At 47.7% G+C, this 16300-nt stretch overlaps 1 protein-coding gene across 5 annotated transcripts in view; it reads left to right on the top strand.

Moving 5' to 3' along the window:
* The window catches only part of IQSEC3 (IQ motif and Sec7 domain ArfGEF 3), a 52181-nt gene that overhangs the window by 17783 nt on the left and 18098 nt on the right, over nucleotides 1-16300 (top strand). For 4 of the 5 annotated variants that reach the window (XM_031057053.1, XM_031057056.1, XM_005421028.2 and 1 more), the window contains exons 2-3: nucleotides 7184-8262; nucleotides 12429-12590. In XM_031057053.1, the coding sequence (XP_030912913.1) occupies nucleotides 7190-8262; nucleotides 12429-12590 (1235 nt within the window). In that variant the 5' untranslated portion in view covers nucleotides 7184-7189. Of the gene's footprint in view, nucleotides 1-573; nucleotides 857-7183; nucleotides 8263-12428; nucleotides 12591-16300 lie in introns of all 5 variants that reach the window. The other variant, XM_031057054.1, reaches the window with a different exon arrangement.

Below are 16300 nucleotides of genomic sequence, written 5' to 3'. Positions count from 1 at the left end.
ACTCTTTCAAGGGTCAGGATCTCAGAGCTGGCTGGCTCTATTGCCCCCTCTCAGGTCTCCAAGAGTTTCTCTGGAAACTCAGAAACATTCAGCCATCCCTGCCCCATTTCCCACATGCTCTTAGGAACTCCAAGAGGAAACTGGTTCCTTGGGATCCAGGCTCCATGCCAGATGGGACTCAGGATGTGCAGAGATGCTGAGCAGTAGGTGGCAAGTGCACAGGGGTGATTGCCAGCTGCTCCGAAGGGCAGGAGAAGTGTCCACAGACCATGACACCCTCCTTGGCTCTCCACCTCCTCCAACTGCAGCAGCTGGAAGGGAGGCAACCAGGCAGTTTGAGGAGTCACAGAATTGGTTCATAAAGGGGAGCCTGCCCTTAGGGAGGCATCAGAGCTTTGGCTGGATCAACCTCCAATCCTGATCCATCACTGGAGGAGACCCCTGACAGCCTAGGCTCCCTAGACATTTAAAACGCAGCTCAGGGAACGAGTATAGTGAACAGCAACAAACATGGTCATAAATCAAATATAATATAAACAAATAAAAAAGCAAAACATTGCGTTTTGTTCACAGTGACGATCCCAGCGGTTCCACAAGCAAGAAAGCCGGGTGTGAAACGGAGGATCCGAAGGAGGCCGGCAGACAGAGTGGCCAGGAAGGCAGGTCCGACCCGCTAAGAGCCCAGCATGAGGAGCTCCAAGAAGAGCAGGCAGCGGGGTGTTCCCCTCTGGTGCAGAAGGCGAGCCTCCACCACACGGGCTCCCCAGTGAGAGTGCAGCGCAGCAAAGGGACGGCCTCGTGTTCCCATGCGGCTGCCTCCGATTATGAGCTCTCCCTTGACCTAAAGAATAAACAGGTACCAAGGCTTCCTCCTCAGGCTGTGGGAGAAGGGGCTGGGGAGGGTGGGACTGAATTTGCACTGTGGTGGAATGACTTTCAGCAAATACATTAGCCTTTTGTTCACCTGGAGCTTTTGCCCTGCCTAGCTGGCCCTTTGGGTACGTGAGGCTGATGGAGGAAGTAGATTCCCCACCTGTGACTGAGTCACTCTTTCACAAAAACCTGCTGGCATCTGCTTCTTGTTGCCTGGATTCAGTGGTCCAAAATGGACCTAGAAACCCAGCTGTGAGTGTAGGCTTAGAGATGGGTTGCAGGCAGCCAAAAGCAGCAGCATCCAAGGGTAGTGCCTTGCTCATAAGTGTACACTGTCAATAGGGCTCCTGGCAACTGGTTGTTCCAAATTACTTCCCTCATGGGTGAGTCTCCAAGAACCATCTTGCCATCTTGGATCATGCAGGGCAGGCCCCCAGCACATTTCTGCATTAGCATGAAAGTGGGGTTTATTCAATGAGTGTCCTGCACAGCATCTACTACGATGTTTGTGCACTGCTGCCACCACTGCCCTCAGTCCAGAGGAGGATGCTGAAGAGTTAGGCAAGTTTACCAGGCTAAGAGAAAAATCATTCAGTCCTAGGAGTTGCATTCTGTGCCTGGGGCTACAGCCTAGCTCCAGAGCACAAGCTGCCCATCTCCAGCTGCGTGTCCTGGTGGACTCCCAGCAGGAGACACTGGGACAGGGGCTAATAGCAGCTGGCCTCCTCCTTACAGGTGGAATGTGTCCCTCCCTGCTCATCTCTGCAGATCACAGTCCAAGAGAGCTGTTGTGCAAAACAGAACCTAAAGCACAATTTGTGCCTTTTCCCTGGGAAGGCAGCTCAGTCAGAGGCTGTAGGATATGCACACCCTGCAGTTTGTGAGGTGAGGAGGACAAGTGACAGGGGGAGAGTTCAGTGCAAGCTGTGCTATTGCAGCTGAAGGGTCTCAGCTAATGAGGTTTCCACAGAAGAAGCTGCTACTTCTGGGACATCTCTCTACCACTTCCCTCAAGGCACAGATGCTGTCCCTAAACATACATGTCAGATCAATGACCAACAGATTTCTGAGCAAAAGAGACCTTCGCTCTCTAGCCCTGTCTTTCTCAAAACACTCCATACTCAGACAGAATTCTTGCTTCACACCAGGAAAAAAAAATAAGAGAGACTAACTGGCTTCACAAGCTAATGTGAATATCTTCAGGGTGGGCCACATCTTGACTGCATGTTCATAGCCTCCTTGATATCCTCCAGCTACTCTGGTTTGTCCTGGGGAGTGTCTGTCCTGTGTTATTTTAGCTTTAAGGTCATGTTGCCTTATCATTGTTCTTGCAGCAGAGGCCAAATCTGCCCTGGCTGCATGTGAACAAGAGAGACATGTTCAGCTGATTGTTCATTAATGTCTGGTGCCTCGCAGAACTGACCTTGCAGGGACTGAGCCTATCTCCTTGGTGAAACCACCTTCCTCACACCAAAGGGGCCTTACAAATTGTGTGCCTCTCCAGACTCATGGGTGTCTTCAGTGAATTGCCTTCAGCTCTGGAAAGGGGGATTTTCAGGCAATGAAGAGTACTAATTCTTCCACTGTAGTATGTGTTTTTATAGGTATTCCTATCAATTTACTCATCAGGTAGTTTTCTTAAACGGGAATAACAGCGATAGGACCTGCACAGTGCTGTCCCGGTAGAACACTACTTATAGCAGAACTTGTAATACAGGAATAGAACTCACAGTAAGAGAAAAAGGTGTAAGGAGACACTTTTAGTTTCACTGCACAATTGAAGTCACATTTACCTTTTGAGAGAGGACTGAGTGCTAGTAAGGAAGAAGGGTAAAGTGCAGCCTCCTCTGCATGACTTAGACCAGCCATAGCCCCTCAGCATCATCCTAGAGAGTTGGTGAGTGACTTCATGGCTCTCCCTGCTCCCTACCCTGTTGTCATTATATCCCAAAGGTTCCTTATTGCCAGAGTTCCATACCTCCTTCGTGTGTCTTGTAGGCAGCTCCTCTGGGCACTGACTCCTCCTTATCCTCACAGTAACCAACCAACTCCAATTCCCCTCAGCCAACCAATCCACTCTTTTATAACACTCTTCTTCTTATTGGCTACAGCTGTGGCCTGTTAACATCAGGCCTGCTCCTAATCCTTAGTAATTGGCTGCAACTTTTAGGGGCTAAGATTACTTTCTATACTACCTTTATTTGCTTATATTCTATTTCCCTACACTACCCCATGAAGCAGAGAATTGTGACAGTGCACAGAGCAGAAGTACTCTATGCTGGGAGGTTAGAACAGAGACTCAAGTACTAAAGTTCCCCTGTGCTTAGGCTCTGTTGTAATGTAGGGAACATGCTTTCAGTCATACATACACTTGGGCGGTGCTGAAGGGCAGCACGTGTCCCATGGAGGAAGGAAAACACTCCATTAACAAATATCCCTTATAGCAATGTCCTCCATTGTGAGAGGCTGGAGGGAGGGAGAAGCATTAAGAATGAGTGACATGTATGCTTTTTAAGTCTTTTTTTTCTAATTTTTTTATGATGCATGCATTACCTTGAGTGACTCAGATTCTGTCCCTGAGCCTGATTCTTTCCTGGTTATAACATGGTGGCAACCTGGGTAGAAAACCAGTGCTAACTGAGAATAAGATCAGGCCCTGGTCTCTCCTGGCAGATTTATAAATTTATGCCTATGGGCACCAAAGCCATGGGGATGTGCACCTCAAATGTTTGGCCATATCCAGGCCTGCAGTTTGGCTTGCCTTTTGGCTTGCCTTGACCTTGTTAAATCTCCCTTCATATGCTATCCCTCATGGCAGTGGATATTTCACAGCCATTTCTAATTCAGCCACAATTGCTTAGAATGAGTGTTCATACTGAGGCCCAGAAATGTATTAAGCTAATTATTCTTTGAAATCCCCCCTGATCCCCCTCCTGCTCTTCCCTTCCTTTGGCGCCGGCTGTCGGATCATTCCCCAGAGAAGAGTAGCTTTAAGTAGGCAATTACTTGTAATTCATGGGGTTTATTAGGAGCAAGAGAAGGCCAATCATGTCTGGCCTTTCTCAGCTCTCAGATGAGAACAGAAGGTTCCTCCAGCCATCCAAACTTATATCTCCATTACCCGTGACTGCCGTGGTGCTAACAGACGCCCTTCCCTCCTCTGGAGGGGAAGAACACAGGCTACAGCTGTGTGAGATCCTTAATTCCTTTGCACTGTCAGTTAGCTCGATCTGACAGCAAATGAGGATGTCTCAGACATCCATAAGCAGCAAATGTCTGGGCAACAGCAAAGAAAAAGAGAAGAGACCCACTGCTAGCAAACAAGAGTGGGGAGGGCACTTCTCTCTATGGGGATGCTGCATATAGCTCTGCCAGTCTTCTCAAGTATCCCTTGGAACACTCCCTGTCCCTGTTATGCCTGCTGAAAGATACTGTAGGATTCCCCTTGCTTTGGACAGTGCCAGTGGGCAGTGGATCACAGGCAGAACCCAGCCTTGCACCCCTGGTATGAACTAGAAAACAGACTAGTTGATGAGGAGTCCTCTCACTTCAGATCTAGGAGTCCTCTCACTTCATATCTTGTTCTGCTCCTTAATGCCTTAGTCCTTTGGGAGGACTGAGATTATGGACTGCAAAAAGCTGGTGATGTTTTTTATCGAGGTACTGACAGCTTGCTCTGTTCCTTTGGACTTTTAGAAGGATCTCTCCTCACTAGCTATTAAAGTCTGCCATTTTTGGCACCGTCCTTGCATGAGATAAACTGGCCTTTTACTTTAGATCAGCAATGACATCTTGTCTTGGCCTCTAATAAGATCAGAGCATATGAATTTCTTGTTTTCAGAATGGCTGTCACCTCCTTGGAAACCTCAGATAATTGCAAGGCTCTTGCTTCTGCTTTATTTTGCATTTTACTGTTATTCTGTCCCTCTCATTTGTTCCTCTCTCCCTCCTAACACAATTAGCTCTACATTTTCATTAACCAGATCATTATTATTTCATTAACCAGCTCATTATTTCAACGGTCAGTTGTCAGCAATAACTATCTGGGTTGGGCCTTTGCAGGTTACTGGTGTAATTTACATTTATTTGCATGAGCCTTCATCCTGAAGGAATGGGCCAAGGGGTAGTTCAGTCTCTTTCCAGGCAGGCCAACTTCAAAGACATGTCAGGAGTGTTGGTTTTATGGCGGGATATAAGATGTCCTTGTTTATCCAAAAGGCCTGCTGCCAGGTCTTGTGGTAAATGACACTGTACCCATGTTTATTGGGGGGGTGATTTTTAGCAACATTTATGCAGACCATTTCTGGGAGGGCAGCAGTGAAAGTATTAGGCAAATGTTCTTTAAATCAGGAGTAAACAGAACTCTGAGCCAGCTACCTCTGCAGCTGCAGTGGCCAACCCCATCACTAAGAAAATTGCTGGTATTTTTTAGTGCTGGGCTTTGATGTTTGCCTTGGAGAGACCATGAGCTCAAGGGCAAGGCAGACAGAAAACAGAAGCCTGCTGTTTGAGCACAAGGCAAAGGTCCCTGCTTCATGTCCAGAGAGGGAAATATGAAAGGATGTGCTCCCCATCCCACTCTCTTCCATAAATGTCAGGCTCCCAGTACTTGCTCCACAGCCAGGATACCAGTGCAGGCACAAAATGGCTGGGCTTAGCTTGTTCCTCTCTGCCTGTCATCTCCCAAGGTCACATTATCTTCCTCTACTTCCAGAGGAGTCAGTATTGGAAAGATTCCAGAGGTCATTTACACTTCTCATAGCTGTCAGACCAGGTCTTTACGTGTACCTATATCACTCACTGGTGGTTTTATCTGTAACTTACGTCATGCTATGAAAAATAAGGAAGCAGGTGACACGACATGACTCTGTGAGCTGAGGCTCATGCCTCAGTCTCACTTGGACTGTGAAAGCAATTTGCACTTAAGCTCAGATCTTGTAGAGCTCAGCTTTTCAAACTGTGAGTACTGGGCCAACAAGGCATGGTGAGGGACAAATGCTGTGTCTGGGGATGAGGAAGCAGTCAGTAAAACTCATCCTTTGGTTCTGCTAACGAGCTCATATTCACCACATGACTGATGCAGTGAATCCTCTGCTAATTCAGGACTGACTTCACCAGCACTCTCAGTCCTGCCTTTCATCTTTTTTTGGTTTTTCTACATGTGTGCAGACACATATTAACGCTACAGTCTGCAACTGCACTCTGCCCTTTAAAGTACCAATGATAGCTTATAGTTCAGCCTAAACCTCACTGAAGGTAGTTTGAGTTCATTCTTCTTTTTTTTTTAACCCCATCTTCCACCTTCATCTTCACGCTGTCCCCCTTGTCCTCTGTCAGTCACTCATTGGAACCAAATCATCTGTCATTCTCCTGGAACTTGTTAGTGAAAACCCAGCTGCAGAGGAAGAGTGGGGGGATTACCAGGAAGTTTAAATTCTAGACTACAGGAGCGATCATGCATACCTGCTTTGCTGAAACCAGTTGAGATGGTGTGTATCAATGTATTTACATATGTTTGTCGTTACCAGCTCAGGTAAATCCTCCTTCTGCTTTTTTTATTATCTTGTCTCAACATTTAAAATTCAGACTTTTTTCCTTTCAAAACTGAGAGTCTTTCTTTTTCTGGATATTTTTCCTTTCATTGCTGGCTGACACCTGAAAAATTCAGATATCAAAAAGGAAAAATATACGCTTTGGGATTCAGCGTATATTTAAAAGACACAACTCAGAACAAACCCAGCCTCCACTAACTTACATGGAAGTTTATGTTTCTTGCTAACTGCTAGATCAAGCCAGCATTCTCTGCCTTTAAAAATTAAATTTTCTTCCCTTTTTCTGAATGATTTCTCCTTTTGCTGAGAGTATTTCCTAAGGTTGCTAAGGAGGGGAGAAGCATTAGTAATACTCTGAGACAAGAGATAATGCTTGGCATTACCAGAGCACCGCTGAGCAGGAAGACATATTGCTGGAATGTTGTATTTGCAGTGATGAACTTGCCCTAAAGGCCATCAGAAGTGAGTCTGCAAGGGAAGGGCACCTGCAGGCTCCAGCTTTTATGACTGGCACTCTGGGAAGTAGCAGGATCCCGTTACAGCTGTGAGGAAGCTCATGGCGCTGATGATTTAGCCAGTCATGCCCAAATGGGAACCTTCTGTTGAAATCAGGGGCATGGCATTGCAGGGAAAAGTTAATTCGGTGTCAGAAGTCCCTTTGACAGTCATTGAAGACTAATCAATGTAGAAAGTTGGACAATAAGCAGCCATCAGGAGGCAATCAGCAAAACCTAATGTATCTGCTCTCTGTTTTTCAGATCGAAATGCTAGAACACAAATACGGCGGCCACCTGGTGGCCCGCAGGGCAGCCTGTACCATCCAGACCGCGTTCCGGCAGTACCAGCTCAGCAAGAACTTTGAGAAGATCCGCAACTCGCTGCTGGAGAGCCGCATGCCGAGCCGCATCTCCCTGAGGAAAGTCCGCGTGCAGAACTCGGAGAGCTTCTCCGCGGAAAAGGCCCTGGTGGAGGGGTACAACTTCGTGGGCATCCCACTGGTGAGGTCCCCGTCCCTGCCAGCCACTATCAGTGGGGCACTAACTGAGCTGGAGGACTCCTTCACTGAACAAGTTCAGTCCCTGGCGAAATCCATCGATGATGCCCTCAGTACCTGGAGCCTCAAGACCATGTGCTCCCTGCAAGATGGGGGCTCCTACCAGATCAGGGAGACCTTCAGTGCTAGCTCCATGCAGCCAAACCAAGACTTAGAGGCTGAGCTACAGGATCAGGAGAAGGAGGAAGGTCTCCTGCCAGATACTCTACCCAAGAGCAGCAGCACTCTCATGATGGCTTTTCGAGATGTCACAGTTCAGATCGACAACAAGAACATCTCTGTCTCATCATCTACCTCGGTGTCCATGGCAAACTGTCTCAGCAGCAACGACCAGGCTGGGCTCTCTCCAGCTACCAAGGCTGAAGAAAGCCCGGGAGAAGGAGGGGGAGAAGCCAGTGAACTACTGTCTGCCCCAGAGAGCTTACCTGAGAACAGCCTCACTTCCACCGAGGTGGATGTCAGTACCAATGGCACAGGGGACAGCAGTGCTGAGCCGGATCAGATGGCGGTGCAGAAGCTCCAGTTTGATGCAAGCAATGAGGCAGGACAAAGCAAAGGCTTGGAGTCTGAGAATGCAGACAACTCAGAGCAGCTGAGCAGCAGCAGCACCTCCACCTCAGCCAAGTCAGCCTCTGAGGTGTCCTCAAAAGAAGCCCTGCAGGCCATGATCCTCAGTCTGCCGAGGTACCACTGCGAGAACCCAGCCAGCTGCAAGTCACCCACACTTTCCACAGACACCATGAGGAAACGCCTTTACCGCATTGGACTGAACCTCTTTAATATGTAAGTGACTCTTCCCCTATTTCCCATCCAGTGTTATGCTTCACAGGAACAGATGATGGAAGGCTCTTGGTCTAGATCCATCTCCAGGGAAGTTCATTGATATTCAAGGGCATGGCTATCTGGGTATGCAGTGCACAACACAGGTTGGCTTCCCAGAAGCTTTTTCCCTAAATTCTCCCAAGTACTGTTCTTCTCTTCTGCCTAAGAGAGGAACAAGCCCCTGAGTAGTGCCCATGCTCTCACAATTCACTGAACCTTCAGCTCCAGCTGCTGTCCATTTGGCATCCACCAGCTGAGCCTGGGATCGCTCTGCTCCACTCTGTTGCAAAGGAACAAACATAGCTAGGACTGTAAACCCAGCCCTGGTTACTTAACATGGGGCAATTCCAAGGAAAGAGAGAGGGAGACAGAGGTAGAGCTGAGCTTAGCTGGCCCAGTATGAGTCATAATGATAAAATTGTATCTCTGGCTGTCATTTTCCTTCAGATACTTGGGTAGATTTTCACCTGACAGACCAGGTTTAGTCACCTGTCTCTCACATATATGAGTTTAATATCCTATGAGAAGGCTGTAGGTATGAAAGCAAAAGCAGAGCAGAGGTCACCGTCAGAAGAGGTTAACTCACAGGGTCACACGTGGATAGGCAGAAAGGAGCTGAGCTCCCTGAAGATTAAGATTTGCTCATTGCCTTTTGATGAGACTTTTCTCATCTAAGCAAGCCACGAGAAGTGCTGGGTTTTGCTTTATCATCACACTCTCATATCTCTGTCTTTGTTTCCATTTGAGTCCCCTAATAATGAAGATGTAATGTACCCATACTACAAGAACGTTTCTCCACACATTAGCGTGGGCATTTTAGTCAAAGCAAGGACTGATCATTATGCAGTCCCAGGCAAAAGTTTTTCACAGACAAAGGGGCAATGCACAGGATTTATATATGTGTACCATGGAGGACTCTGAGAGGCAGGGATTCGGAAGAGAGGTTTTTAGGGTGGGTCTCAGATCACACCCAGAAGTGAAGTGATGTTAGATCAGGCAGATTTGGGACTCTTACAGAACTGAGAGGGACATATTTCCAGTTCTGAGTACAGGTTGGAGGACAAGAGTGAGGAAAATAACTTGTTAGCTCTGGGGAATGATGTCTTTCTTCAATCTCTGAGCAGTATCTATGGGACATGTGGCTCCCCTTGTGGCTTCTTATCCAAGGGGCTGGGAGGGCCATGAAGCTTTCTGCAGTTATTTGGTTGTGGCTTTCCCTGTCTATTTCCAGGAAGAAGCCAGTTTACTCTTGTGGGGTTTGGGATGTGGGCACTGATCCATAGGCCATGGAGCTGAGGCTGTGTGTGTGTGCACACATACTTTTTCCTGGCTTTCCCTGGAGCAGGAGCTGAAAGCCTGCAGTTTCTAGTGGGAACTGCCACAGTCTCTCTGGCCTTGCCTGCATTTTTGGAAGGCAGTGCTCTGGCTTGGAGCAGGCCCCTGGAAACACATTGATGCAGTGGCACTTTCCCCATCCCTGCTGCACCGTGAGGGGGTGAAATCCCTGGAATGGTGAGTGCTTCATTATGCAGCACTGCTGTGATAGCTCAGTGTGTGGGCAGCTGGCTGCGTGGGCAGAGGGAAAGACAGCAGGACTGAGGAATCCCGCAGCATTTGCTGGCTCTGCCTAACACCCCTGCAGCACCAAAAATGAATAGCAGGCACCAGGCTCAGGAGAGAGAGGAGTAGAGTTGTCTGCTGCACCTCTGGGTAAAAGCTTCGTGCTGCGCTACGTGGGATACATCTGCAGGTGTTCAGTGGCAGAGATGCTGTATTGCTATCAGGATTTTGTGCAGAACAAATTGAATCCTGGGAAAAACTGATGAAAGGCTGCTGTTAGTGAAAGAATTTTTGAGTTATAGTCCAGGCAGTGCAGGAGGACTGTCACAGCTGGACTGTTTTATGCTGCATCCTTTGATGGCATTGTGTGTACCATCTCTACTGAAACCTGCACATCCATGCTAGTGTGTGCATTTTTTCTGGCCATATTAAACTCTCAGCCCCTGGAGAGTGGATCCAAAGTCAGTCCAGTGACTTTGGAGTCACACAGGTCTAACTGAGTTCATCCTTGTGTTGTGAACACCATACTGTCCCTTGCCAAATACCACAGTGTGCAGGTGGATCTGCATTTTATGAGTCTCTGGTGCTTAGTTTGACTTGTGTCCCAACCATATCACCTTTGCACTTAGCAGGGAACTTTACCTGTACTCTTTAGCAGTGAACCAGTAGGTCTGTATGATAATAAAGAAGGCATATTGCTGCTTTTCCCTGAAGAAGGCCTGGGGTTTTCAGTATCAGATCTTGCACCTCCCCTATTTATAAATTTCATGGGCTGATTGTTCTTGCAGCCCCATCCCCAGCAATGCCACACTGCCCTGGATATTTTCTTTTGACATTACAGCGTAAGCAGAACTATTTCAAGCCCATCTACTTTCTACATGTCCGTGAGGCCCCTGTAAGGAGCAGGCCATTCTGCTGAATGCAGCTCCCCTTATAGCTAGACATATGTTGCTCACCCACATACTTCACCACCTGACAATGTCACAGTCTGTGCCTGTGCATATCACGCATTCACGTGCTCTGAAATCTCATCCCATTCTTTCCTCACCCCAGGAAACTGCCTGAGCAAACTCACTCCTTGAGCCTTGACAAAGAACCCTGAATGTGAGTTAGTGATGGAAGCATGACATCACTTAATGAAGTCACCCTCTTACCTCTCCCCACTCACCAGCTCAGAGAACCAAAGAAATGTGGCAATGTGGCAATCCTCCTGCCATTGCAGTCATTCATCTGTGCCCAGTGCACCATGACAGAGACCCTTCAGTGGGGCAGACTGAAATATGGGAGGAAAACTTCCTGCACAATACACACGTACTGTTTGTTCTTGTCTGCAAGACCAGGCACCACAGAGGCTCACAGCCACTCCCCCACACACAGAGGCTTATAAACCAGGACAGAAAGATGGGGACAGATGTTTTATCAGGGCCCCTGGCAATAGAACCAGGGGTAATGCTGTTAAACTGAGGGAGGGCTGGTTTAGATTACATGTAAGGAAGAAGATTTTTACAATGAAGGTGGTGAAACACTGGCACAGGTTGCCCAGAGAGGTGGTGGATGCCTCATCCCTGGAGATAAACAGTATCAGGTAGGAGGGTTCTCTGAGCAACTTCATCTAGTTGAAAATGACCCCACTCACTGCAGGAGGGTTGGAGTAGATGGCCTTTAAAGGTCTCTCCCAACCCAAACCACTCTGCTTCATAAGAGCTGTGTGTGCAGGCACAGACACTGGCACATTAAGAAGCAGAAAATCACTCCCACAGCCAGGCAATCAGGCCCACTCAGCACCAGACCTGTTCTCAGAGAGATGCTCACAGCCCCAGAGGGAGAAAAGCCCTCTGTCTGGGAGCTGCACACTGCTCCCTCCCTTCTCCTGACAAAGCATGCTCTGGGTGCCTTCTCTCACACACAAAGATTTCTGCCTGAGGGCGTGAATCAATAGAGAAGGGAAGAAAATCACAGCTAAGGGCTGGGGGGAGTAGAGGAGAGATAAACAAATCTGAGTATGGGATTTCTGTTCAGGCAGCCAACATCAAGCTCAGGTGAGGAAGGTAAAAACAGTATCACTCAACAATGAATGTTGAAAATCTATGAAAAACAAAATTATTTGTTTAACGGAAAACATGCCCACTTTTGGTTATCTCCTTGGAGCCTTGAGCCTTATTTGCCCATAGACCATGGCAGGAATGTCTCCTAAGTTTCTTCATAGAGGGAAGGGCCTCTGACTGTGGAGCACATGGATGGCAGAAGAGTCACTTATGAGGCATGGTACAATGCAGTAGGATCTGTTGTGGCAGTGGGATGCCACTTGTGATTACCAGGTGACAGCAGGTGCTGCAAGTGACACAGCAGGTCCTATGACATCTTTTTGTCCTCAGCAGCAGCTAGGGGGGCACACAGCAAGTCACTTTTCCTCACCCCAACCAGTCCCATTCCTGACACACCATGAACACATATGAGCCCAGGCACATACCAAGGGCTGCACTGATGCAAGCCATGGGGTGAGCCAGAGGCAGCAATGCCTCCAAGAGCTCATGCAAACTCACCATGTCTCTGTCCTTCCCTTCCAGAAACCCAGACAAAGGGATCCAGTTCCTGATCTCGCGAGGCTTCATCCCAGACACCCCCATTGGGGTGGCACACTTCCTGCTGCAGCGCAAGGGCCTCAGCCGCCAGATGATTGGGGAATTCCTGGGCAACAGCAAGAAGCAGTTCAACAGGGATGTTCTGGAGTAAGTGTGGAAATCTCTTCCCCTCCTCCCTCCACTCTAAAGGAGTTGCCAGCCCACTCTGCCCCTTGCTGCGCCAGCAAGCACTCCATGCCCCTTTGTCCCCACTCTTCAGGAACTCCACCATTGCCAGTCCCTATCTGGTGTCCCTAAACACATTTCCCAGCTATGTGTGTCACCCTTCATATCATCAATTCTTTCATTTCAGTCCTTCCTCAGCAGGCCTGTGGTCACCTAGCAGGAGCTCAGCACTGTCAGGTGGTAGAACAACTGATGCTGACAGGTTTGGGGGCTGGGAAACTCTTTGGCTGAGGTCTCATCCCATCCATATAAAGTACCTCTGATGCCTTCTGGGAAGTACTGAGAGAGGCAGAGGAGGAAAAATATCTGCTTCTTGCTGTGAGACCAGCAGGAAGAATGCTGGCTACATACTCAGTTCTCCTTCTATCCAAGTTGGAAATTGGTGGCCCTTTGAGTTGGTCCAACTGCATTATGAGGATAATTACAAGGAACTGTTTTTGGTGATGAGGAGGCCTGCATATAAAAACATGCTACTAAGGGCTTGTCATTGCCACAGCAGCCACGGAGCACTGAGGAACATCCCCACTCCAAAATCTCCAACAAGCTGAGCTGCCCCATTTCAGAACCAAATCTGAGGTTCCCTTCCTGCTTCTGTTCAGTGGCTGCCTTTGCTGGATTGTTTCCTTCAATTCTCTCACCGTGACCCTCTCCTGGTCAAAAGCCATGCTTCTCTCAGCCTGCACATCTCTCCTCTTTCAAGTCTAGTTCATTCAGAGACCCATTTCAAGGCATGACCAGCACTCAGCTGTGTCTTTTTTTTATTATGCAGAAGCACAACTCTTAGTGAGAGCTGCCCTTCCTTTAGGCAAGAAGTCCTTTGCACTGGGTCCTTTATTACATTCTCCCATTCTCCAAAATGTTCTCTATTTCCCTTGAATTTTGCAGTGGTTTCTCTTGAATCAAACCATAAAAAAACACCAACTCGCATCCACGTACCACTTCTACTCCAGAGAAAAACTGGAGGATGCTGAAGTTCAAGAGCCAAATCTAGGCCTAAATTTTAAAATTAATTGCAGCTGCAATTGCTACTTATTTCTGCAGGTACCCGCCTGACCTTTGGGCCATCTCCTTTTTTAATATACTGTAGGAGTATTGATTTGTCCAGAAACAATACACATGTGCTGTCCAGTCTCTTCACATTGAGAACTACAATTAAAAGTAATTGCCTCTTTTTCTCCAGTAAGCATTGTGTGGGCTGCTTCCCCTCACAGATAATCTGCTCAGGTCCAAACCTAGCCTCTGCACACACAGGGGAATATTGCAACAACAGGCTGACACTTCCTTGTAATTGTAAATTTGGCATCATGTTCCTCTGCCTCACATGGGACCACAAACTCAATGTCAGCAGCTCCTGGGAGCAGTGAACAGTGCCTATTGCAAAGCCTGGTGTCAGCCTCCCAGCCTCAGTGCCCAGGAGCTGCTGCACTGGGGTTGCCTGTCCTGTTTCTCCATGAGGCCTGGGGGCCATTGGAGCAGGTGGCCCTACTCCATCATGCTCATTACTCAAAGTTTCCACTGCCCCTCTCATGGTAACACTCCAAATATTCAGTGAAGGAATGACCTTGCCCATCCTATTAACATCTGTAGAAAACAAGGCTCAAAAATGGGGACTGAGATACTGAGGCTCTGTGTGCATGGATTGTACTTGAGCAGGTATCAAACAACTGGGTCTGAGTTCAGGGTTCAAGCCTGTGTCTGATCTTGCCAGGCAACAGATGATATGCTTGCACTGACAATCTGCGCTGCCATCCCCTCTTCACAATAAATGTCTGATTTGTCTTCCATAAAGGCAAAGATAAAAGTAGACTTAAAATACATGTGGAATATTCTAAAACGGGAAGGGAAAAACATGCGCATTCAGCTGGTTGTAGCTGTGCCATTTGAAGGTGCTTTCTTCCTGTGCCAGTTCTGAGCTTGGGGGTATGCTTGAGCATAGTTGGTGGGTTTTGCAAGCAAATTTTTCATCAGCTGCTCATGAGAGCTGGATGGGCAATGGCTGCACACCCAGCAGTGTGCCATGCATGGAAATAAGGCATTGAAAGGAGAAATCATGGCCCAGAATTATAATCCTGGATATTTTTCCTGTCCGTGCTGCAGGAAGAAGAGGGCTGGCAGTGTAGTGTAGTGTGCTGGCATTTCCAGTGCACTGTGTCTCAAGGGCTGGTCACAACTTACAAGCTGTTTATAGGGGAGCAAGAGACAGATCAAAGACCTTTTGGCATTTTGGAACTGTCTAAGGCCTTGTCTGGTTCTCATTCCCCATCCAACTCCCATCAAACTAGCTCAGGAACACTGACACAGGTTGGGAGAACAGACTCTGCAAGGGCTGTCTTGCTGTCCCCACATTCACCCACACTCAGTAAAGGTACATGGTATTCCCTGGAGAGCATGCAGCACACAGGAGAGCTCATACAGCAGCTCTTGCACTGTTTGCCCAATGCCACAGTCATTTTTGTGGCCCAAATGGGCAGGAGAAGAACAGGCACTTAGTCCTGCTGAGGTCAAATGGCCAGGCAGGGTGGCCATGAGCAGGCAGTAGTGCTTGGACAGGCTGTGATCACCTGCAGTGAGGAAGCTTGTATGCAGGCAGAGATGTCTGTGCTCTTTCACATCCCAAACCTGACCCTGGAGCCTCCTCTACCTCCCAAAAGCAAGTTCAATTATTGATGCTACTTGGTGTGTTAGTTTAGCTTTTGCTTGATGTGAAAACTTATGTTGCAATTGTGTATTGTGAGCAATGTTTCTATTGCATCCAGGTTGAATTAACTCAGCTGCATGAATAAATAATAGCACAGCTTTTAAAACATCTGCAAAAGTGCCAGCCTCCCTTGTGCATTCTGAGGCAGGGCAGAGCTGCCCAGGTTATAAACTCCAGACTCAGCTGTGATGTCCAGACTTAGGTCTGGACTCTGCAGAGTTCTCTTGGCTTCTGCAGATTTGGAAGCTGTGCTGGCTGACAGAGAAGCCTGTTCCTGCTGTCAAACAGCAGAGCTCAGGAGTGCAGAGTGGTGTTTGGCACTGTGAAGATGATCCCACTTTACTGCCACCAGTGAACGTAAAAGTCCAGAGAAGTGCTATGCTGGTTGCAAAGCCTTTTATGTAAAAGGGCAGGGGTTTAGGTGAGGTAAGCATTTTATGAGGATTGAGCACTTTGGTGTGCTATTTTGCCTTCCCACACCTTCACGCCCAGCACCTAAATGCCCTGAAATTATAATCTCCCTTCCATCTTCATGCTCTTATCTCTCAACCTTAAACTGATTTTCTTGGAACTCAAAAAAGGTTTTTGGATAATTCACAAGTAGTTCTACATGCTAGCCAGAGGAACAACAGAGAGAGCAGGAGATTTTCAGCAGTTTCTGACTATAATTGACACACACGCATTGATAACACTGAACCACTCAGGTCTGTCTCTTTAGGAAGATGCAGTATGTAATTTTCTTGTATAGAAAAGACTTCAGTCTTTAAGACTAGGATTTATCTCACTTGTTGGCCACCACCAAGTTTAGTGTCTTCTAGAAATTTATGAATTCCTTTTGTCAATGGAGAGACACGGGGCCCTCAAGAGTGTTGTTTTTCTCAGTGTGCTGGTTTAGTCTGGATGTGCAGCTTTTAGGCATTTTGTGTTGCAGGGC

The sequence above is a fragment of the Geospiza fortis genome, unplaced genomic scaffold, assembly GCF_000277835.1.
Source record: "Geospiza fortis unplaced genomic scaffold, GeoFor_1.0 scaffold10, whole genome shotgun sequence".
Classification (NCBI taxonomy): domain Eukaryota; kingdom Metazoa; phylum Chordata; class Aves; order Passeriformes; family Thraupidae; genus Geospiza; species Geospiza fortis.
This window is presented reverse-complemented; position numbering and strand designations above follow the sequence as displayed.